Here is a 25,672-nt window from a genome sequence, read left to right as displayed (position 1 = left end):
CTGGATGTCGATAGAGCATGGGAAGTGGTCAAGGAGAATTTATAGGAAGTTATGGCTGATTGTATACCTAAGGTCTGAATAGTAAAACAAGTAGGGGTTAAATGGATGAATAACACCATTAAGCTTGAGCTGCAAAAAAAAGAAACAATTGTGGAGGGAATTTAAAGAAAGGGGTGACCTGCAGGCACACGAACGGTATAAAGTGCAGGCCAGAAGGGTAACGAGTGTGGTAAAAAAAAGCAAAAGCAGATTATGAAAGGAAACTAGCTATGCAAGCTAAAGAGAATCCCAAACAATTCTTTCAATAGGCTGTAAGCAAAAAAAAAAAAAAAAAAAAAAAAAAAAAAAACTGTACACGGCAGAATGATTTTAAGGAATAACGATGGTAAGGAGGTTACTGAATCAGTTGATATAGTGGAATTACTGAGCGAGCACTTTGCAAGAGTATATCATCCTGGTGGTGACATTGAAAAAATGAAGAAACTATTAGTTTATATGGGAATTGTGATGAATGAAGTGGAGATGAATAGTCTATTACAGAACCTTAATGTGAATACATCTGTGGGATTGGATGGTATACCGGCACGGGTCTTGCGTGAAGCGGCTAAAGAATTATCAGTGCCCTTGACCATGTTGTTTAATCTGAGTCTTATATCAGGTTTAGTCCCAAAGGTGTGGAAAGAGGGAAAATAGTTCCACTGCAAAAAGAAGATCCAAGACTACTGTTGCAAATTACCGACCGATCAGCATATCAGGAGTCGTTTTGAAGGTCTTGGAGAAAGTAGTCAAGTGAAAAATACAAGAATAAATTGATGATAATGAGATACTGTACGGGGGACAGCATGGCTTTGTGAAGGGTAGATCATGCCTCAGTAACTTGCTCAAGTTTTATAACACTTTTATGACTTTTATGACGGCTGAACTGGATAAGGGTAATGGGTTTACAGTGATACTGATGGACCTGGCTAAGGCATTTGACAGGATAGGAATGGATATAGGGTTGGTGAGATGGATAGGTGGGTGGTTGATGGAGAGACATCAGAGAATAGTTTATTCAGGAGTAGAGTCCAAAAGATGGCCTGTGACTAGTGGTGTGCCGCAGGGTTCTGTTCTTGGACCACTGCTGTTTAATTAGTTCATTAACGACATAGAGAAGGATCTAAGAGGAACAGTTCATTTGTTTGCTGATGATGCAAAGTTAGGTAGGGCAATAGTGAATGCAGATGTCAAAATCTTGCAGGATGACTTAGATAGATTGGAGTTCTGGGCTAAGGAGAATGGATGTCAATTTAATGTGACAAAATGTAAGGTTATGCATTTTGGGATGAAAAGATTAGCAGCAGTATACCACATTGGTGGAACTGTGATTGTCTATATTGGTGATATACAGACAATCACAGCTGCCTAAAGATATATAGGCATTCATAACTTCATGTTATAAACCAATGCCAGAATAAAAATATTTAAATAAATAAATAAATTTAAAAAAAAAAAAAAAAAATATATATATATGTATGTATGTGCAGGGGGATCCTCGAGTCATGTCGGAGATCCATTCTTACAGACCGACGTAAGGCGATTTTCGATGCACTTCGGAATTACCATAGTCTAAGTTACTTACCTAACCTAAAACACCCTAAAAAACCTAAAAATGCACTGTGATGTTCATTGGTGTGTGTCCCTTTTTTGCCCTTTTAATAATGTCTAATTTCACTTCTAATGTAATGGCTTTCCTTTTTTTCGACACACTGCCATTGGAAGAGTCTGCCTTACGTTTGGGAGCCATATCGAAGGATAAAAAGTCACAAAAAAAACACAAAAGTGAGAGAGCGGATGTAAACAAAGCACATAGTACCCAAAGAGTGTATGCTGGGACTGAAGCGATGGCACCTCTCCCAAACAAACTCCACATAACGGCGTATTCTTCTGCTGCATTCACAAACAAGTTCACCCCTGACGTTTGAATTTTACGTCATGCTGCTTCAAGTCGAAATTTATTTTTTAATTTATTTATGGGATTACCACCGTAAAGTCGAGACGACGCATGTCGAGGACGACATAGGTTGAGGACCCCCCCCGTATACATAATTTGAGCATGCTAATATTTCACCGGTTTTCAAATTACCAGCATCATCTGAGTACAAATTGTAACTGTGGTAAACACACTGCAATTTTTATAGAAACAGTGTGTTTACCACAGTTACAATTTGTACTCAGATGATGCTGGTAATTTGAAAACCAGTGAAATTGTTTAGGAACTAATGTCCTAAACAAGATGTGCCTCTCCAGGGACCAGATAACAACAAAGCTAATTTGGAGAAGCCAAGCTCATTGTGGTCATAGAATGACCCCAGATCTTTCACAAATTAATGCAGCCATACTTGTTGAGATTAGGGGGGTGCTTCATACCAGATACTGATTCTATTAATGATTTCTTGCACATAGCGACTTCTATGCAACAGCTTTCTTTGATTTAATCCTGTGTGATGTGAAGGAATAATCAGAGCATGGTCTGTCAGTCCTGACTTGCCATACACATGATCTCAGATGTAGTTTTTGTGTACTTCAAGGTTGATGTTAATAGAGCGACTAGTCTGTCCAAAGTGGGTTAAGTTCCAAGCTGAAGGCACTTTATATACTCCAGGATGTGAAAGAGAATGAGGCTAATCTTTTGGTAAATGGTACTGATTCTAAAAATAGTCTTTCAGACCTATAGTAGTTTCTGTGTAACATAGTTATCTTCTTTCATTTTGCCCTGTGAGAAGGAATATCCAAAACATAGTCTGCTTGGTAGTCATGACTTGACATACTATGATTGCAGATGTAGTTTTTATGTTCAAGGCAGATGTTAATAGATCTGGTAGTCTATCCAAAAATCAAGCTTCCAGAACTTGAGGATGCTGTATTGTTAGGATGGGTGGTGGTTTTATTGCTTTTGGTGACCCCTGTGGGGAAGGCAGGCTCAAAAAGTAAAAATTCAATGAAGATGGTATTCCTTCCATTTCATCCATTTCTTATGAATCTCTTGCTTAATAAGGTTACACATCCATCTGACTCCTACTGTTATTCTTTGAACTCTCAGGACATATTTTGATACTTCGTCATTTAAGTTTATTTTTTTTAAATATGTTTTTGCATGCACTGTGAATATTCTTCCCAATCAGCAACCAATACAAAATATAAAGACCAAAACTATGAAAACAGACAGGACCACAATAAACTAGAATTAAATTTGGGCTGTAGAATAGCCTTATCTGCTATGACCTGCAGTATTATCAAGTCTTATTTTATCTTCTGACTACATCCCAAGATCTTGGTCTTACACTAGGTCTTTTCATGCCATTTTGGCATCAAACATCTGTTTTGCTTAACTTTCTCATTCTGTGTAAGTGATGATATCCCTTGAAATTTTTCTCTGCTTAGACATCCTAATACTTAGTGTTAAGTTCTTTCTGATTATCTTCATTTTTAATCATTCTGACATTGATGCCATCTGTCCACTTCTCTAATTTTCCTCAGAACACTCACATCTGTGGCTTTAGTCAAATGTTACTTATAACCAACTCTCAGATCTATGCTGAAAGTTTATTTTTGACTTGGTTAGACTATAATAAATTTAGTTTAATCCTTTATCCAAGGGTGAGCAAACAGAGTTTGCACCTGAAAATATCTTCAGGACTGAATATGGTGTTGTACTACCTTACTGGGGTAAGGTAATGCAACACCGGGCAACTCGTAGCAAAGGTGGACCAAGCTAACATCACTCCTATCCTAGTATCTCCCATAATGCAAAACACATCTCCTTGCGGATATGTATAATGTTATGCATTAAGGGATTGGCCACTACCCAGACTAGTTTCGACCTTTATTGAGATCTCTGCAGTCGGAGCCAGGCCCAGTGGTGGAGATATCAGGCAGAAGCACTAGCGAGGTCATCTTTACCTATAGGAGTTGCCAAAAGGTGTGCCACATTTTTTATTAAATTACTCTGGATTTAGAGAAAGATGTTGGAAGTTTATTTTTCACTTGGTTAGACTATAATAAATTTTGTTTAATCCTTTATCCAAGTGTGAGCAAACAAAGTTTGCACCTGAAAATATCTTCAGGACTGAATATGATGTTGTACTACCTTACTGGGGTAAGGTAGTGCAACACCGGGCAACTTGTAGCAAAGGTGGACCAATCTAACATCACTCCTATCCCAGCATCTCCCATAATGCAAAACACATCTCCTTGCAGATATGTATGATGTTATGCATTAAGGGATTGGCTACTACCCAGACTAGTTTTGACCTTTGTTGAAGTCTCTTCAGTGGGAGCCAGGCCCAGTATCCAGAGTAATTTAATAAAAAAAAAAGATGGCACACCTTTTTGCAACTCCTATAGGTAAAGATGACCTCGCTAGTGCTTCTGCCTGGTATCTCCACCACTGGGCCTGGCTCCCACTGAAGAGACCTCAATGAAGGTCGAAACTAGTCTGGGTAGTGGCCAATCCCTTAATGCATAACATTATACATATCCGCAAGGAGATGTGTTTTGCATTATGAGAGATACTGGGATAGGAGTGATGTTAGCTTGGTCCACCTTTGCTACGAGTTGCCCGGTGTTGCATTACCTTACCCCAGTAAGGTAGTACAACACCATATTCAGTCCTGAAGATATTTTTAGGTGCAAACTTTGTTTGCTCACACTTGGATAAAGGATTAAACTAAATTTATTATATCTCAGATCTATGCATTAAAATTAGTTTCAACACTATCTTCTGTATAGATAGATAGTGGTCTAATTTTTCTCTTATTCTTTATAAATTTATTCATTTGATTCCCCATGACGACCAGATTTGTTTATTCTATTATCTAGTTCTGTATTTTATTTGCATCTGCACTAAAAATTGTGCCTAAATAGCTGAAATGTTTTGTTCTGTAGGTTTTTCATTTGGAATGCAGTTTCAAGTTTTCTATGTTCCTGCTACTTGTTTTCATAGTTTTGGTCTTTATATTTTGTATCAGTTGCTGGATGGGAAGAAGGTCAACAGTGCATGCGAAGCATTTAAAAAAAATACTTAAATGATGTAATATCAAATGTGTCTGAAGAGTTCAAAGAATAAATAGGTTAGGAGTCGATGGATGTGTATTTCATCAAAGCAAGAGATTCATAAGAAAATGATGATCTGGAAGGAATACAATGTGCATAAGGATAATGTCTGTTATGAAATTATAAGCAGAAGGCCAGAAGAGTTGCAACTGTTGTACAGAAAGCTAAGTCTGAGTATGAAAATAAACTGGCTCTGCAAACTAAAAATAACACCAAAGAATTCTATCGATATGCTGCAAGTAAAAGAAAGAATAACTTTACTGAATGCAGATAGTTTGAGGGTGACAAGTGCAGAAGAGGTTGTTCAACTAATGAGGGCTCATTTTACTAAAAGCTATCAACCTGGTGTATGCAACACTGAACTCACTGCTACCTCTTCACTGAATGAAGAAACTCAGATGTAAGAAGAGAAGGTATTAGAGCTATTGCAGAAACTGAACAAGAATTCATCAATAGCAATTGATGGTATATCAGCATGGGTGCTAAAAGAGTGTTCAGCTGGTCCTGCTGAATGACTATTCCTTTGACCAGGCTATATAATTTGAATCCCAGAACAGGGAAGATTCCGCAGGAGTGGAAAGAATATATGGTAATCCCATTGCACTAGGGTGGTGCAAAGACCGATGCATCCAGCTATCGACCAATCTGTATCTCATTAGTACTGGTGAAGGTTTTGGAAAAATTGGTTAGGGCTCACATTAAGAAATGGGTTGACAGTGAATCTGTACTTTGCAATGAACAGAATGGGTTTATTAAGGGAAGGTCGTGCTTTAGTAACTTGCTCACATTCCATAATAATGTTACCATTGAGGTAGAAAAAGGGAATGATACTTTTGAATTTTGCTAAAGCTTTTGACAGAATACAGCATGGCAGACTGTTGTATAATTTGGAAAATATGGATTTGGATTATAAAATATTAACATTGATAAGAGGATAGCTGACTGACAGATATAAAAAACTGATATACAGGGGATGTGAGTCTGCAAGATTTAAGGTAACCGCTGGTATACCAGAAGGATCCTTGGTCCACTGTTATTCAATCTGAACATTAATAACATTGGGAAGGATTTGACTTGTAACATATAGCTACTTGCTGATGATGCATACGTAGGCAGGGTAATCAGGAATACTGTGGATATGCAGTACTTGCAGAAGGATTTGAATAGTCTGGAATTGTGAAAATGGGAAAATGGATACAGTTCATTGTCAGTAAATGTAAAGTCATGCATATTGGTATGATTAGATAACCAATGTCATGTTATATTAGTGGGGTTATGCTAGAAGAAACTGATCAGGCTAGGGATCATGGAGTGTTAGGAGATAGGAAGTTGAAGTAGCAAAGATTGCGAATACAACTCAAAGGATAATTGAAATGCTGAAATGAACTTTGACATGTAAAGATAAGGATGTCATTTTGGCTCTTTAAATGGCCTTGATAAGACTTCACTTGAATTATTGTGTGCAGGTCTAGTTCTCCTTGTTTCCATTGTGATTCTGATATAGCAGAGAGAGAGAGAGTGCAAAATGTAAAGTCATGCATATTGGTATGATTAGATAACCAATGTCATGTTATATTAGTGGGGTTATGCTAGAAGAAACTGATCAGGCTAGGGATCATGGAGTGTTAGGAGATAGGAAGTTGAAGTAGCAAAGATTGCGAATACAACTCAAAGGATAATTGAAATGCTGAAATGAACTTTGACATGTAAAGATAAGGATGTCATTTTGGCTCTTTAAATGGCCTTGATAAGACTTCACTTGAATTATTGTGTGCAGGTCTAGTTCTCCTTGTTTCCATTGTGATTCTGATATAGCAGAGAGAGAGAGAGTGCAAAATAATGTGTTAAAAATGATAGCAGGATTGTGGAATACTGATTCTGAAGACAGACTGAGAATTTGTAGATTCCATACACTAGCAAACAGGAGAAAGAGAGATGATATGATTGAGACTTACAAACTTCTGAAAGGATTATACAGGATTTCAGAAGGTGGTATTTTTAATTTTATGGAGTGTGGGGAAAGGACAAGAGGACATCCTTGGAGCTGAGATTGAATGCTGCTAAGAAGGGGTTGAGGGCTAGATTTTTCTCTTATAGAGTGGCATGATTTGAATGAATTGCCATTGGATGTTTTGTATGCCAGCAGTGTGAATGAATTCATGAACAAGTATTGATTGCTGGTACGTGTAGTATGTGGCCTCCCTCAATGATTCCCTGACTCCCTGGAGATCTCTCATCATCATCATCATCAAATTCCTGATATATACCCTCAAGTTGTTTACAGGATATGATAATACTACATGAAAAATTTACATCATTACTAACTTCCTCTCTACAGTTTTCCTCCAAATTAGTACTAGGTCTTTTTCCCCCTGGGTCTTTTTTCTGCCAACCTGTCAGAGAACACTTACTTTGGCGATCTTTCCTTGCCCATTCTATTTAAGTGACCGTACTACCTGAGAATAGCTCTGCAAACACACTCCTGGATGCTGACAATGTCAAGTTCTTTCCTAATATCCTTGTTTTTAATATGATATGGCCATTGATGTCATCTGTTCATGCCCCTAATCTTTCTCAGGACTCTCATATCTGTGGTCTCTAGTCTTTGGTCAAGTGTTTTACTTCTGACTCAGCTCTCAGATCCATAAGTTAAAATTGGTTTGAACACTGGCTTCTATACAGCTAATTTAGTGTTTTGACTAATTTCTCTCTTATTCCATATAAATTTATTCAGTTAACTTCCTACCATACAAGCTTTGTTGATTCCGTTGTCTATTTCCATATTTAATTTACCATCATCACTAAAAATTGTGCCCAAGTAGCTGAAATATTTTACTTGTTCTTTAGGTTCTCCATTCACAATGCAGTTGATATTTTCAATGCTTCTGCCTATTATCATTCTCTTTGTCTTGTTATTGCTGACTTCATACCATATCTATTACAACAGTTATTCAATTTAGTCAGGGAATCTTGCAGACTTGTAGCGGATTTATTTAGAAGTATAACATCATCTGTATAAAGCAAAGAGCTGAGATTAACACCTCCAATTTTGATATCAGGTTTAATACCACTTTCCTTCATAATGTGATCCATATAGATAAATAACAGAAGGGATAATGTACATCCTTGTCTGACACCAGATTTAACATTAAACCATCTTCCTGTACTTCCTTCAATTCTAACTGCTGACTTACAACTCAAATAAAGACTAAGTATTGCTTGATATAGTGCCCCATTAACACCATATAACTGTAGCGTTTGGAATAGCTTCTCTCTTGGCATGTTGTCATATGCCTTTCCAGATATACAAAACTTAAATACAGATCTTTGTTATATTCCCATGATTTCTCAACTGTCTGTCGTAAAGTGAAAATATGATCCTAACAGCTTCTATTTGGCCTGAATCCAGCTTGTTTTTCACCAAACTTCTCTTCCACAATCCTTCTCAACTGTTTCTCGAGTATATTTGCATATATTTTCTCAGCTAATTTAGGAACACTCAGTAATGAAATGCCTCTGTAATTCTCATTCAGTTTTATTTCCCTTTTTTATACATGGGTACTATGAGAGTTCCTCCAGTCATCTGAAATTCGTCCCTCTGTCCAGGCCTTATGAACTATGCAGTGCAGCCACTGTACAACTTTTATTATTATTCGTGACATCTCCAAGGAGTCTGAAGACTCATTGCAGGAGGACACCTATTGTACAACTCTCCGTCTCCATGACTACACCGAACCTCTACCACCAATCAACAACATGAGCACTATCTACAGCCCACCACAGCTAGTATATTTTTGTCTGTAAATTGCATGTGTTCTGAAGGGCCGATTTGTCTGTATGCAGGAGGAAAAAACCCTACTACTTCCGTATGAGATCGGCTAACTCACTTTCGATTGAAAAAATCCATATATTCCTCCCATCATGACGAGAATCGAACTTAGGCCTTTTCCAATCAAAGGGCGCAATGTACCATTGTTCTTCCAATTGCGCTATGGAGGCGTTATATTATACCTCCATACTTGAGTATTTCTGGTCGAATATCATCTACCATTGCTGCCTTTCCACATTTCAGGCTTTTGGTGGCTTTTTCTACTTCAAGTATGGATATGTATTCCTGACTGCATGCCTGGTTAGTATTTTTTTACCACTGTGCTGTCATCACTGTTTGTTTCATTTAGCAGTTTTTCAAAGTAATTACTCCGAACTTCAAATATATCTTTTTCTCCTGTTTTCGTGTCACCTTTATAATCTTAAATTCCTTTTACAGCACACTTTCCTCCATTTCTGAGCTTCTTCAACAATCTCCAGAATATCTTGCCACCTTCATGATATTTATTTTCTATGTTCTTGCCAAAGTCCTTCCATGACTTTTGTTTAACCAGTTTGACACAGCGTTTTTCTTACATTTGTCTCTGTATTCTCTAAGAGCACAAGCTGACTTATTTGTCATGGAGTTCTGATTTTTCTATCCTTGCAGACAACCTCACCACCTGCCTCTCTGACTGAATCGATTAGTATTTTCTTCAGGGCTTGCCACTGAATCTCCAAGGTTTGGTTCCTGCTTCCAAACTCTTTCATTTTTTCTTGAATAATATTTGTGTATTTTAGTGTACAGTTCACATCTGAGAGCTGCTCAACTTTTATTCTCTTGGAAACCTTCTTACATGTTCTTTTCAATATGAAATTCAATTTTATCCTGCTCAAGACTGAATAGTGATCACTTCCAATTTCAAATCCTCTCTAGTGCACCAGGGAAAAAACATCACTATAAACAATAACATAGTCAATGAGGCTTTTCTTATTCCTTGCCTCTTCTCTCCATGTGAATTTGTGCACATTTTTATGTTGGAACATGGTGTTAGTAATAACCAGTCCATGTCCTGAGCAGAAATCCAACAGGTATTTGCCATTATTATTAGCTTTACTCTTTTCTCCAAATTTTCCCAAAATATTTTTGTATGTCTGACAATTATTTTCTACTCTGCCATTTAGATCCTCAAGAAGGACCAACTTTTCCTTTTTTCATTGTGTCAGTTGCTTTCTCTAAAGCATCAAAAAATTCTTCCACTTCTACCTTGGTAGACCCTTCTGTGGGACCATAGGCACAAATAAGTCTCATTGTCCAATTTCCCCATTCTGATATTTGCCCACATCACTCTACTTGAGACTGCCTGCCATTCAAGAAGATTAGACTCGTTTTTTAGTGTTGAATACTATGGCTGCCCCTTCTTTTCCTTGATTGTCATTGCCTGAATATAACATTTTGTATTTATTGCTCAGAAAGATCCAGTTTTTGCCTTTTTTTGTCACCTATTATATCAATCTGGTACTTATCCAATTCCTCAGCTAACTCCATTTCTTTGCCATTCAGGCTTCTTATGTTGATAGTACCGACCTCTTAAACTCTGGTGATGTTGAGTTGTGGTAAGTTTTAGGATTTGTTCCAGTACTGACTCTTTGCCATTTGCCCTGGTTCCTTGGCAAAAACAATGGGGGGGGGGGGCTTGTTTAACCGGGCGAAGCCCCAACCGTCATGAAATTCTGTCATGTTGTATCATCATTTGAAATTTTGGTTTCTTGGAGATCTCTTAATAATAATAATGATATTGCTGATTTTCATGCTATACTTGCTACAGTTATTGTATGTAGTTAGAGTCCTAAAAACTTGTACCAGGTTTATTTAGGAGAATGTCTGCATATTGTAAAGAGCTGAGATTAACATTTCCACCTTTGATATCAGATTTAATTCCACTTCTTAATATAATCCATCATCTGTGTTAATCCATTATTACTAATCACCTAGAAATGATGATTAACTGGTGATTAACCTGAATAAATAGCATGCTTGCATGTGGTCCTTCATAGGAGTGCAGGATTTGAAAGGCTACAAAACCAACAAGAAATTGGTCAGACTGAACCCCCCCCCCCCCAAAAAAAAAAAAAAAAAAAAAAAAAACTCTAAAGCCAAAAAGAAAATCATAAGAATAAATTAGAGAAAGAACTTAAGTAGATAATTTTTTATCATGATTCTATGTTAAGTGGAATGCTGCACGAAAATGCTACAATATCTTGTTTCCCTAATGTGAAATTTAATAATATTAATAATGCCATCAGAATGCAGAAAGGGAAGGTGACAGAATTTCTTGTTTTTGCTGGAACCAATGACCTGAGAGGTGAGGTAATGTATTGTATTGTATGGGGGGGGGTGAAAGAGATATTGGAAAAGTGAAAAAATGAGCAAGTGGGTGAAGTTTTATGAGTCTGCTGCGATGCTATGATACAGGCAGAGTGAGAAGAAGGGGATGATAGCTGATGAATTAATATGCAGATGGTGCAGAAGGAATGATATAGTTTTTTAATCTATGGCCTTAGTTTGATGGATGGAAAGATATTTACTCTGCTGATATACTGCACTTAAATGGATTCAGAGGTATCTAGAGAGCTTTTATTCACTGAGATTGTGGAAGCGTGAAATCGGGGAAAACTAAAGAAATTAGGGCAGATGCAGATGAGTGTATATGAAGGCACCTGTGAAGCAAATGAGTGTGTGAATGAACAAAAAATATGGACTCTAGTCTCTCAGACAACAATATCAAATGGAGTAGTCAATATAGGATGCAAAGGTAGTTGGTGGGCCCTAAGAGGATGCAACCGTTTTTATAGGCTAATGCTAGAAGCATCAGAAATAAGAGGGTGCAGTTCTTGGCATTGGTTAGTGCAACCTTGCCAAAAGGTATAGGCATTAGTGTGACTTGGCTAAGAGCAGATGATGTAGAATGCAATGGATTTAGAAATTTCAAGAAGGATAGAGTAGACATCACAGGGGTTGGGGTACTGCTCATGATAGTAAATGAATTGCTGCCAATAAGAGTGGCAGTCATTCAGACAGATGGCGGTTCTTTTGAATCAGTCGGGTGTGAGATTGAGAACAATAGGACAAAATGTAAAATTTATTATTGCTATAGGCCAATGGGTGCCAGAGATGATGTAGAAGACATGCATCAGCAGATTAGTATAGTGTGTGCAAGTTGAGTAATTATTATGGGTGACTTCAGCTTTAGAGACATACATTGGAAGAAGGAAGGAAATGGAATCTATACACTTAATGAGAGATAATTACATGGAGCAGAATGTGACAGAAGGGACTCGAAACATGACAGTGTTGGATCTGGTTATAGAATCATAACTAAGGTGGCTACATTGCTTCCAATTGGAGAAAGTGATCATGTGGAAATTCCAGTTAAGAAGGGGTATATGTAAGAGGCAGCTTGAAGCAATACAATGGCATAAAGATGCATTTGCAAGGGAAGGATGTTCACATGGAGGACGTATCCAGAGTAAAGGAGTATCCAGATGAAGAATTATCACACTGTGTGCTGAGGCCAGTAGAGTAAATTGGGAAGGAGTTTGGTGGATAAGTAGTATCATTAAGCATTATCTTCAAAAAAAGAAAATGTAGGAGAAAGAATGACTATGGAAGGATAACTTTAACAGAGTGCAGATGGTAGGGCAGAGGTAGAAGAAATGATTGAGATACTGAGTGACCACTTTCAAGGATATATCATTCAATTGCAGTTAGTGTTATGCCAAAGGTTACAGGGACTGATGTGAGAACGGAGGTTGATGAATTAGAGGATTGAAAAATTGAATGCAAATACAGCTGTGGGATTGGATGGGATATCAGCTCATGCTTTAATAGAATACGTACAGTGGAACTGGTGAAGCCTTTAATTAGGCTGTTAGATTTAAGTCTCAGCTCTGGCATAGTTTCAAGAGAGTAGAAGAAGTGCAAAATAATTCCCTTACATAAAGGAGGATCTAAGTCTGGTAGCAAATTATAGATTGATATTTCAATCCTTTCTTTTAGTGTTGCACGGTGATCAGCATTCGTTTTAGAAATTATGGATTTTACAATCGTGTTATAAATAACTATTTTAATTTCCCGACGTTTCGATCTTCATATTAACAATTTATTAACTTTTTATAATAGAGTGACATCTGAGTTGGACAAGGGGAATGGCTACACAGTGATACTTCTGGATTTTACAAAGGCTTTTGACAGGATACCCCATGAAATAATTTGTGCAAATTAGAACAAATGGGGATGAATACTAAACTAGTGTTATGGATAAGAGAATGGCTTATGGAGAGATACCAGAAAGTAGTGTGTGGAGGAGCAGAGTCCAGGATGAAGCAGGTGACCAGTGGTGCCCAATAATGGCCCAAGCACAGGGCTCTTTGCTTGGGCTGCTATTGGGCACCAATAATGGCCCAAGTTTAATTTGTACATAAATGATATAGGAAATGACTTGAAGGGAGATGTTCAGTTGTTTGCTGACGATGCAAAATTGGGAAGCGCAATAAGAAATCAAGCCGATGTTGAGAGTTTGCAGGATGATTTAAATAAGCTGGGAAAATGGGCAAAGGGTAATGGATGTCAGTTCAATGTGGAAAAGTGTAAAGTTATGCATTTTGGGGTTAAAAGATTACCAGATGTGTACCACATTGATGGAACGGTACTCCAAGAGATTGATGAGGCTAGAGACTTGGGGGGTATTAGTGAATAGGGAGTTGAAGTTCAGAAGACACATTGCTAACGTGTCCAAGATAGCACATAGAATTACGTGGTTATTGAAGAACACACTAACATCCAGAGATAAAGAGGTTATTATTCCTCTTTATAAGGCATTGATACTTCCACATTTGGATTACTCTGCTCAAGTGTTGTCGCCTGGATTCCTTGGAGATGATGAACTGGTGGACAGGCTCAGAGGAGCGACTAAGTTGGTCAATGACGTAAAAAATGCTCCCTAGATTGATAGATTGAAAGCTTATGGATTACAGAGTTGGTTGATAGGCGGAGAAGAGGAGATATGATAGAAATATTTCAGCTGTGTGATAGTGATGGAAGAACAAGAGGTCATCCCTGGAAATTAAGGAAAAGTGTTGTTAACAAGGGTAAGAGAACTAGATTTTTTTTTTTTTTTTTTTTGCTTGGAGAGTGGTGAATGAATGGAATGCATTGCCTGACTCAGTTGTGAGTGCTTTGTCTGTAAATGAGTTCAAGAAGAGGTATGATAACTATTGTTTTGATAGTTTGGGTCTCCCATGATGAGTCTTCTGACTCCATGGAGATACCCATATAATAATAATATTAAGGTCTGGAGTGTATGCAGATATACAAGGACAAGCTGAGTTACATTTCACACAGTAAGCTAAAGAAACAATGATTTGATCACCGATTATTCTACTGACATGACTTCTAGTGAAAAAAAAAACATTTAAAATTAAAAATTATATATAAAAGATATATTTTCAAAGACACACTTTTTTTCTTTGAAAATATATCTGAAAAATAGGGTGTGTCTTATTTGCTGATACTCAGTTTTTTATTACTTTCATTTCTGGAAATTTTCTCTGTTCCGTATACTCTCACACACTGCAAGGAAGAAAGAAAGAAATCACATTCGATTTCTTTCTTTCTTCCTTGCAGTGTGTGTGAGAGTATTCCCGTTATGTAGAGTTCAGTGGATGCGCATGCGCTGTCATCGACGATCACAGCTGTGTTCCTGTTCGTTTAAACTTTTCAGTTGTTGTCGCAGTTGTTGTGAAAGGTGATAAATTTCTGCTGTTAAATTTTCTCTAAATTTCTTGGCAAATTATGGCTGAGAAACGTCGGTTGTTACAGTATTGCATACAAGCTATGTGTGATTGCGTATGCTAAAGAACATGGAAACATTGATGCAGAGAGGCATTTCGGGCCACCCCCAACTGAGAAAATGATACGAACTTGGTGGAATCAGGAAGAGGATCTAAAAAAATCTTTTTTTTCCAAAAAATTGTGTACAAAAAAGGAGGTGCGTCTTATACTCCGGCAAATACGGTAACTATTTAGAAACTACATCAAAGCTAAATTCTATTTAAGATAACATGGGAGAAATATTCTTTCATATAGATAGTTTTCTTACAATAACAATGATGTCCTGTTTTTAAAATGACAATTCTTTTATTAGATTTACGATTCTGGATTATCTACAGCCCTGTTTATAGTTAACTCTTTGGGAGAAAGGTTCCATGGGTAGAATATGTGCCTTCCATATGCTTGGAATTTTTAGACCATCATTATTGTTCAGATTGGGGTGGTTGATAAGAATCTCACAGGCTTCCTTAAATTTGTGTTCATACCATGTTTTGGTGTGATGTAAACAACTGGTGCTTTTCCAGTCAATTCTTTGTCAAGTGTTCAGGGCATGATCAGAAAGGTCAGCTTCACGATAGTTATTATATTTAATGTGTTGTTTATGTTCCTTTTGTATGATAGGAATTGTGCATTCTGTTTCCTCTATACATGGTAGATGACAGGTGCAATAAATACGGTATACTCCAGGGTGGGCCAGCAGAGGGAGTGGGTCTTTGGATGAGTTGAGTAAGCTTTTTAATTTTGCAGGAGGTTTAAAGGTGGCTTTGAGGTTGTATTTCTGTAGTATTCTGTTTATTTTATCTGATGTCCCTTTAATGTAAAGAATGGTTATAGTTTTATTGTAGTCTGGTTTATCTTTGTTTTTTTTTGTTGAGGTTTTGTAGAGAATTTTGTTAATAGTGTTTTGGCTGTAATCATTTTTTTAGAAAAGTATTGCTGATAACTTTCAATTCATCTTTCAGCACTTGTTCATTGGAGCAGATCCTCAAAGACCCTGTTTTTTAGAGTATTAATGACACTAGTTTTTGTGTTGGGTGGTGGTAGGAATTTATGTATATATATTGGCCAGTATGTGTCTGTTTCTGGTAAACAGTGAAGGAAACACTGCCAGAAGGAAGATATGCTACAAGTATATCTAGAAACAGAAGTGTGTTCTGTTTTTCAATCTCAGTTGTGAACTGTATGCATTTGTGTTGTTTGTTTAGGTGGCCAAGGAAAGTGTTTGGCAGCCATGTTGCCAGATCGCGAAAACACGGTCAACATATCTAAGCCAGAATTTGGATTTTAAAGGAGAGGAATCTAGAGCATGTTGCTCATAATTTACCTTAACAAGGGCGCAATGAATTTACCACCGCATGGAGAAAGCGTTACTCAGAGAACAGATCCAGGCTACTACAATAAACTTGGCCATTACTCAAAACCAGGTACAAAATGTAAAATCTGAACTTTCAAGTTACTTGAACGCAGATATTTGGACTCTCCTCGAAAAGTTTATGGATAACAAGGCGAACCATATCCTTAAAACTAAGAAAGAAAATCTCATATCCAAATTTCATAGACTAAAAGATCGACAAAACCAACGAACATTTTTGAATTTCCCCATAGTGAACTTTAACAACCAGCCAGAAGCAAGAAACAACAGGTGCGACCAATCACCTGCAGGTAACAGTAATGTAGCCAATCCAACCAAGCCTTAAACAAAGATGAACTCTTGCTACTCTTTAGACAAAGGTCTAAAGTTTGCCATTGCACCCAGATCGATGAACAAACTGGATTTTATTTGTAATATTGAAAGAGGCTTAAGATTCATCCCAAATACCATAGCAGATAAAATACGTTTAGAAACCACCAACATTTTAAATATAAATTATAAGAAAACAATAACAAGCAACTGAATGAAACATGGATTAACAGCGGTGAAATCATTAAAATCAAATCCGAACATTATAATAACTAGAGCCTATAAAGGAAGTGCCACCGTTATTCTAAACCGAACCACATATTTAGAAAAAATTAATCTGCTCGGACAATAGTACATACCAACTTGTTAACCATGACCCAATCAATAGAATACAAAAAGAAAACAGAGAAACTACTTAAATCAATTACTACATGGCCCGAAGATATGGTCAAAAAATTACTTCCGCACTATGCTCGCTCCCCGAGAATTTACGGTCAAAAAATTACTTCTGTACTATGCTCGCTCCCCGAGAATTTACGGTCTACCAAAGATACACAAACAAAACACACCACTCTGGCCAATAGTCGAAGGTATAAACAGCCTGAATTATCACCTAGCCAAGAAATTAGTGGCAACAGGCAAGGAGTTGGTAGGTCATTCCCCCCCTCCTATAAACATGTAATATATCAGAAACATGCAACACTTCATAAACATAATCAAACACATTACATTAGAGAAAGATGATTTATTAGTCAGTTTTGACATCTCTACCCTCTTTACGAATGTCCCAATCAATGACACAGTACTTCTTTTACAGAACAAATTCCCTCTAGATATCACTGCACTCTATGCGCATGTATTATGTTCTGGTTATTTTGTATGGCAAAACGCTTTCTACCTACAAAAAAGAAGGGACAGTCATGTGCTTACCATTACCCCCCCCCCCCCATTGCTAACTTTTATATGGAACATTTCAAGCAATATGCTCTAGATTCCTCTCCTTTAACACGTTCATTGCCAATCACACGATGCAAGTTCTCACCAAAAGGCTGAGCACGCGTTATCGCGTGGACATCGTTAACAAAATAAAAAAATAAGAAAAGTTGGCCACCACACGAAATTCCAATTTTCAGCTTGGCAATGAACGATATCGCACGATCACGCTATGCGAGTTTTCACCAAACGGCTGATCACGCGTTATCGCATGGACGTTGCTAACTAATTAAAAAAATTTGGCCACCACACGAAATTCCAATTTTCGGCTTGGCAATGAAAGTGTTAAACCCCAAGTCTGGCTTAGATATGTTGAATGCTTTCGCGATCTGGTCCCATGGCTGCTAGACACTGGGCATTTTCCCTAGTCACCTAAACAAACGTCACAAATGCATACAGTTCACAATTGAGATTGAAAAACAGAACACACTTCCGTTTCTAGATACACTTATCACACGTCTTCCTTCTGGCAGTCTTTCCTTTATTGTTTACTGGAAACAGACTTATGGGGCAATATATACACATAAACTCCTACCACCACCCAACACAAAAACTAAGTGTCATTAATACTCTAAAAAACAGAGCTTTGAAGATCTGCTCCAATGAACAAGCGCTGAAAGACGAATTTAAAGTTATCAGCAATACTGTCCTAAAAAATGGTTACAGCCAAAACACTCTTAACAAAATTCTATACAAGACCTCAACAATAAACAAAGATAAACTAGACTACAATAAAACTATAACCATTCCTTACATTAACAGGACATCAGATAAAACAAACAGAATACTACAGAAATACAACCTCAAAGCCACCTTTAAACCTCCTGCAAAATTAAAAAGCTTACTCAACTCATCCAAAGACCCACTTCCTCCACTGGCCCACCCTGGAGTATACCAGATTTATTGCACCTGTAATCTACCATATACAGAGAAAACAGGATGCACAATTCCTATCAGACAAGAGGAACATAAACGACACATTAAATATAATAACTATGGTGAGGCTGGCCGTTCTGATCATGCCTGAACACTTTACATAGAATTGACTGGAAAAGCACTAGTTTTTACATCACACCAAAATATGGTATGAAATCAAATTTAAGGAAACCTGTGAGATTCTTATCAATCACCCAAATCTGAACAATAATGATATTCTAAAAATCGAAGCATATGGAAGGCACATATTCTACCCGTGGAACCTTTCTCCCGAAGAGCTATAAACAGGACTGTAGATAATTCAGAATCGTAAATCTCGTAAATCAATTGCCATGTTAAACATAGGACATCATTGTTACTCTAAGAAAACTATCTATATGAAAGAATGTTTCTCCCATGTTATCTTAAATAGAATTTAGCTTTGATGTAGTTTCTAAATATTTAATTAATTTTTAATTTCATCTGTATTTTTTTTTTTTTTTCACTAGAGGTGATGTCAGTAGAATAACTGGTCATCAAATCATTGTTTCTTTAGCTTACTGTGTGAAATGTAACTCTGCTTGTCCTTGTATATCTGCATATACTCCAGATGATGACCTTAATAATATTATTATATGGGTATCTCGAATGGAGTCAGAAGACTTATTGTGGGAGACCAGAACTATCAAAACAATATCTATCATACCTCTTCTTGAACTCATTTACAGACAAAGCACTCACACCTGAGTCAGGCAATGCATTCCATTCATTCACCACACTTTTCCTTAATTTTCAGGGATGACCTCTTATTCTTCCGTCACTATCACACAGCGGAAATATTTCCCTTGCATCAATCTTATAAAAACCTTTAAGTAATTGAAATGTTTCTATCATATCTCCTCTTCTCCGCCTATCAACCAACTCTGTAATCCATAAGCTTTCAATCTATCAATCTAGGGAGCATTTTTTACATCATTGACCAACTTATTCGCTCTTCTGAGCCTGTCCACCAGTTCATCATCTCCAAGGAATCCAGGCGACAGCACTTGAGCAGAGTAATCCAAATGTGGAAGTATCAATGCCTTATAAAGAGGAATAATAACCTCTTTATCTCTGGATGTTAGTGTGTTCTTCAATAACCAAGTAATTCTATGTGCTATCTTGGACACGTTAGCAATGTGTCCTCTGAACTTCAACTCCCTATTCACTAATACCCCCCCAAGTCTCTAGCCTCATCAATCTCTTGAAGTACCGTTCCATCAATGTGTACCACATTGATGGAACGGTACTTCAAGAGATTTATCCAGAACCACAAAATGCATAACTATACACTTTTCCACATTGAACTGACATCCTTTGCCCATTTTGCCAGTTTATTTAAATCATCCTGCAAACTCTCAACATCGGCTTGATTTCTTATTGCACTTCCCATCTTTGCATTGTCAGCAAACAACTGAACATCTCCCTTCAAGTCATTTCCTATATCATTTATGTACAAATTAAACAATAACGGCCCAAGCACAGAGCCCTGTGTTAATGCCGTTATTGGGAACCACTGGTCACCTGCTTCATCCTGGACTCTGCTCCTCCATACACTACTTTCTGGTATCTCTCCATAAGCCATTCTCTTATCCATAACACCAGTTTAGTATCCACCCCATTTGTTCTAATTTGCTCAACAGTATTCCATGGGGTATCCTGTCAAAAGTCTTTGCAAAATCCAGAAGTATCACTGTGTAGCCATTTCCCCTTGTCTAACTCAGATGTCACTCTATTATAAAACATTAATAAATTCTTAATATGAAGGTTGAAACATCAGGAAATTAAAATAGTTATTTATAACATGATTGCAAAGTCCATAATTTCTAAAATGAAGACTGATATCTCAAGAGTGGTGGTAAAAGTACAGGAAAGGTTGTTCAGAAAGAGAATTCAACAATGGGTGGATAAGAATATGATACTGTATGAGGGGCAGAATGTCCTTGTGAACTGTCAGTCATGCTTTAATAATCTAACTTCTTATAATAGAATAACAGTTGGATACAGGAAATGGCTACATGATGATACTGCTGGATTTTGCAAAGGTATTTGACATGTTACCACATGTAACTGGAACTCTGTTATGCATACTGCAACAAATGGGGATGGATATGAAACTGGTGATATTGAATATAAGATGGCTGGTGGACAGATACTAAAAATGTAGTACATGGAGGAGTAAAATCCAGGAGAAGGCAGGTGACTAGTGATGTGCTGCAGGGCTTTGTGCTTGGACCACCACTGTTGTTTAATGGATATAAATGATATAGGAAATAATTTGAAGGGAGATATTCAGTTGTTTACATATTATGCAAAGTTGGGTAGGGTAATAGTTAATCAAAGTTATAGAGAGCTTGTAGGATTATGTAAATTGGCTGACAGTACTGGCAGAACATAAATTGAAGAACACACGTGCAGAGATGAGGGAGTTATCTCTCTTTATAAAATCTTGATACATCCGCATCTGGATTATTGTGCTTAGGTCTAGTCATCTGGGTTTCTTGGAGATGAGGAAGTAGTTGGAAGGATCAGCAGCCATCGTGATATGGTGAGTATCAAGATGGCTGCCGAATATGCCATGAAAATAGATTGAGGGTTGCAAAAGTTGGTTAATAGGCAAAAAAAGAGGGGATATGATAGAAATATTTAAGCTGCTTAAAGGATTTTATAGAATTAATACAAAGGAAATATTTTAGCACTTGGCTAGAAGGGGCAAAACAAGGGTCATCTCTGGGAGTTGGTAAGAGTGTGGTTAGAAAGTGCTCGAGGATTTGATTTTTTGCTTGGAGTGTTGTGACTGAATGGAATTTAAGTGCTTTCTGTTAATGGTTTCAAGGTATGATAAATATTTTGTTGATAGTTTGTGTCTCCTACTATGAGTCTTAGGATTCCATGGAGGCACAATAATGATAATATATGGATCATTTACCTGGAATATTCAGTATTGAAATTCCTCTGTAATTCAGTTTTATTTCCCTTTTTTAAAAGAAGGATACTACTATGAGAGCTGTACTGCAATCACCTAGAATTTGACATAGTGAATTATGCAATGCTGCCACTGTAAAACATTTATACTTTCATACTTGAGCATTTGTTGTCAAATGTCATTTGCATTTCATGTTTTTGATGGCTTTTTCTACCTGAAGTACTGATATATACCCCTGATGGCATACTTCTTGAATATTTTCTGACACCATTCTCTCACATCTTTCAAAATAAATTTAATTACTTCAAACATCTAGGATATCTGTCTGGAGTTTTCATGCTACTCTTATCATCTAATTCTTTCTACAGTACTGTTTTTTCCATTTCTAAGATTTGTTTAGCAATCTCTAGAATATTTTGCCACCATCATTTTATACTTTTTTACATTTTTCTATATATTCTCTCAGAACACATACTGATTTTCTTTCTAGGAACTTTTGATCTTATTATTATTACTTGACCCTACCAAGGTGTTAAATAATTCATCATAGCATATGCCTTCTTTTTTATAACTGCCTCTTGCATCCACAGATTTTTCTATCCTTGTAAATAGCTTTACCACATTCTTCTGGCTGAATTATTCAATGTTTTCTTCAGTCTTCCACTACTCTTCAAGGTTTGTTTTCAAACTTCATATTTCCTCGAGTAATGTTTATATACTTGAGGTCACTTCTGAAAGCCACTCAACTTAGATCTTTTAAAAACTTTCTTACATATTTTTTCTTTTCAACATGATATTCAAATTTATTCTGTTCAAAACTAAAGGGTGATTATTTATTTCAAATCTCCTTCATATTGTCTTGTCCTGAACCAGTGTGAGGATTGCTATTTGCAGTAACATAGTCAATGAGACTTTTCCTCTTGTAAATTTATATTCTCTTCATGTATTGTACACATATTTATGTTTGGATATGGTGTTAGTGGTAACCAGTCCATGTCCTGAACAGAAATCCAACATATACTTAACATTGTCAGCTTTGCTCTTTTCTCCAAATTTTTCAACATATTACTGTATGTTTAGTATTCATTTCCTATTCTGTGGTTTAGTTCTTCAATAAGGACCAGCTTTTTCTTTATATATTTCTTTATATTGGTTACTTTCTCTAAGGTGCTATCCATCCTATTTCTATTGATGCATGTTACCCATGTTTGACATGCATGAGAGACTGTGCTGTATTGTAGTCGAGGTAAGCCTACACTATTAATACTCATATGTAGTTAATTTCAGCTTTTTTTTTTTTCCTTACTGCTTTTGGAGACACTGTACATATGCTTTATAATAGTATAAAATTTGTCTTATACATGTTTCTAGAGTAGCTTCTGCTATATTGTATAATGATTACTATTAAGCCAGAATATTCAGTACTGCAAAATGAAATGTAATAGTAATGCATTTTTGTTTAATTTTAATGTTATTAATTTACTCTGAGATAACTCATTTAAAGTGGCATGCATCTTTTATTTCAGAGAATGGATTGAGTACAAATACAGAAATAAATGAAGATATATCAGATAATAGATTGCAGATAGAAACTGAAAATAACATTGCTCCTTGTTTAAATAAAGGAAAGAAAAGTAGTAGTATTGTTAAACTTATTGAAGCAGAGAGACATTTACCTGCTAAATATGTCCGTACTGATAAAGAAAGTGGTATAAAGTCAGAATATTTTAAAGAAGTGAAAGAAATTATGACAGTTATGATTTCTGAAGTGGAAAAAGAAAATGAAATATTAAAAGATATAAAGGAAGATACATTAGATAAAAGTTTAGAAAAAGAAAGAGAAGTTGTTAAAGAAAATACAGATTTGCTAACAAACCTACCCAGTATTGAGAAGGAAGATTATGTTATGTCAGAATGTTTTCCAGAGGTGGAAGAAATTATGACAAGTATAATTTCTGAATTAGAAAAAGAAAACAATGAAGTATCAAAAGAAAGAAATAATGATATGCCAATTCATAGTATCAAGGTTGAAACTGATAATGCAATACTTCCATCTAAGAAAGAAAAACATACCACTATAGTTGAACCAGACAGATATTCATCAGCTAAATATTCCGGTATTGAGGAGGAAGGTAGTACAGTGCCAGAATATTCTGAAGTGGAAGAAATCATGACAGGTATAATTTCTGAATTAGAAAAAGAAAGCAATGAACTATCAAAAAGAAATAAAGATATGCTATTTCATAGTATCAAGATAGAAAATGATAATAGAATACTTCCATTGAAGAAAGAAAAACATACAACTATGGTTGAACCAGACAGATATCCACCAGCTAAATATTCCAGTATTGAGGAGAAAGGTAGTATAATGCCAGAATATTCAGAAGTGGAAGAAATTATGACAGGCATAATTTCTGAATTGGAAAAAGACAACAATGAACTATCCAAAGAAAGAACTAAAGATCTGTCACTTTGTAGTATCCAGACAGAAACCAATAACAGAGTACTTCCATTGAAGAAAGAAAAACATGGCATTGTGGTGGAACCAGACAGATATTCACCAACTAAATATTTCAGTATTGAGGAGGAAGGTAGTATAATGTCAGAATATTCTGAAGTCGAAGAAATTATGACAGGTATAATTTCTGAATTAGAAAAAGAAAACAGTGAAGTATCCGAAGAAAGAACTAAAGATATCCCACTTCATAGTATCAAAATAGAAACTATTGATGCAACGCTTCCATTTAAGAAAGAAAAATATACCACTGTTGTCGAACTAGAGAGACATTCACCATCTAAATATTCCAGTATTGAAGAGGAAGGTAGTATGATGCCTGAAGTGGAAGAAATTATGACAGGTATAATTTCTGAATTGGAAAAAGAAAATGAAGTCTCCAAAGAAAGAACTAAATGTATCCCACTTTGTAGTACCAAGATAGAAAACAGTAATGGAGTACTTCCATTGAAGAAAGAAAAACATGGCATTGTAGTTGAACCAGACAGACATTCACCAGCTAAATATTCTAATATTGAGGAGGATAGTAGTATAATGACAGAATATACTGAAGTGGAAGAAATGATGACAGGTATAATTTCTGAATTGGAAAAAGAAAACAATGAACTATCCAAAGAAAGAACTAAAGATAGCCCACTTTGTAGTATCAAGACAGAAACCAATGACAGAGTACTTCCATTGAAGAAAGAAAAACATGCAATTGTAGTTGAACCAGACAGACATTCACCAGCTAAATATTCCAGTATTGATGAGGAAGGTTGTATAATGCCAGAATATACTGAAGTGAAAGAAACGATGACTGGTATAATTTCTGAATTGGAAAAAGAAAACAATGAACTATCCAAAGAAAGAACTAAAGATAGCCCACTTTGTAGTATCAAGACCGAAACCAATGACAGAGTACTTCCATTGAAGAAAGAAAAACATGCAATTGTAGTTGAACTAGACAGACATTCACCAGCTAAATATTTCAGTATTGATGAGGAATGTAATATAATGCCAGAATATACTGAAGTGAAAGAAATCATGACTGGTATAATTTCCGAATTGGAAAAAGAAAACAATGAACTATCCAAAGAAAGAACTAAAGATAGCTCACTTTGTAGTATCAAGATAGAAACCAATAATGGAGTACTTCCATTGAAGAAAGAAAAACATGCCATTGTAGTTGAACCAGGCAGACATTCACTGTCTAAATATTCCAATATTGAGGAGGAAGGCAGTACAATGCCAGAATATACTGAAGTGGAAGAAATTATGACAGGTATAATTTCTGAATTGGAAAAAGAAAACAATGAAGTATCTAAAGAAAGAACTTTAGATATCTCACTTTGTAGTATCAAGATAGAAACCAATGATGCAATACTTTCATTGAAAAAAGAAAAACACACTACCACTGTATTTGAACTAGACAGACATTCACTAGCTAAATATTCCAGTATTGATGAGGAATGTAGAATAATGCCAAAATATTCTGAAGTGGAAGAAATTATGACAGTTCTGATTTCTAAAGTAGAAACAGAAAATGTTAAAGAACTAAAAGAAATCAATGAGGATACTTCGTATCAAAGTTTGAAGAGAGAAACTAAAAACAAAATGCTTCCTTTTTCTGATGAAGAAAAGAAATGGAATACTTCTGCTGAACATGTTAAAAATGACAGCAATTCATTACCAAAATATCCCATTGTCAAGAAGGAAAGTTATGCAGTGTCAGAATATTTTCAAGAAGCAGAAGAAATTATGAAAGTTATGATTTCAGAATTGGAAAAAACTGAAAAAAGTGATGCACTAAATGAAACAAGCAAGGAC

General features: G+C 36.2%; 1 protein-coding gene across 1 annotated transcript in view; it reads left to right on the top strand.

The window, feature by feature from the left end:
- Nucleotides 1–25,672, top strand: part of LOC150104671 (uncharacterized) — a 58,413-nt gene that overhangs the window by 17,084 nt on the left and 15,657 nt on the right. Inside the window, exons 2-3 of the mRNA XM_090395605.1 lie at nt 22,875–23,256; nt 23,368–25,609. Coding sequence (XP_090251731.1) covers nt 22,875–23,256; nt 23,368–25,609 — 2,624 coding nt within the window. The remainder of the gene's footprint in view (nt 1–22,874; nt 23,257–23,367; nt 25,610–25,672) is intronic.

This window comes from Typopeltis vanoorti, chromosome 7, assembly GCF_054136105.1.
Source record: "Typopeltis vanoorti isolate ZY-2024b chromosome 7, IOZ_Tvanoo_1.0, whole genome shotgun sequence".
Taxonomy (NCBI): domain Eukaryota; kingdom Metazoa; phylum Arthropoda; class Arachnida; order Uropygi; family Thelyphonidae; genus Typopeltis; species Typopeltis vanoorti.
This window is presented reverse-complemented; position numbering and strand designations above follow the sequence as displayed.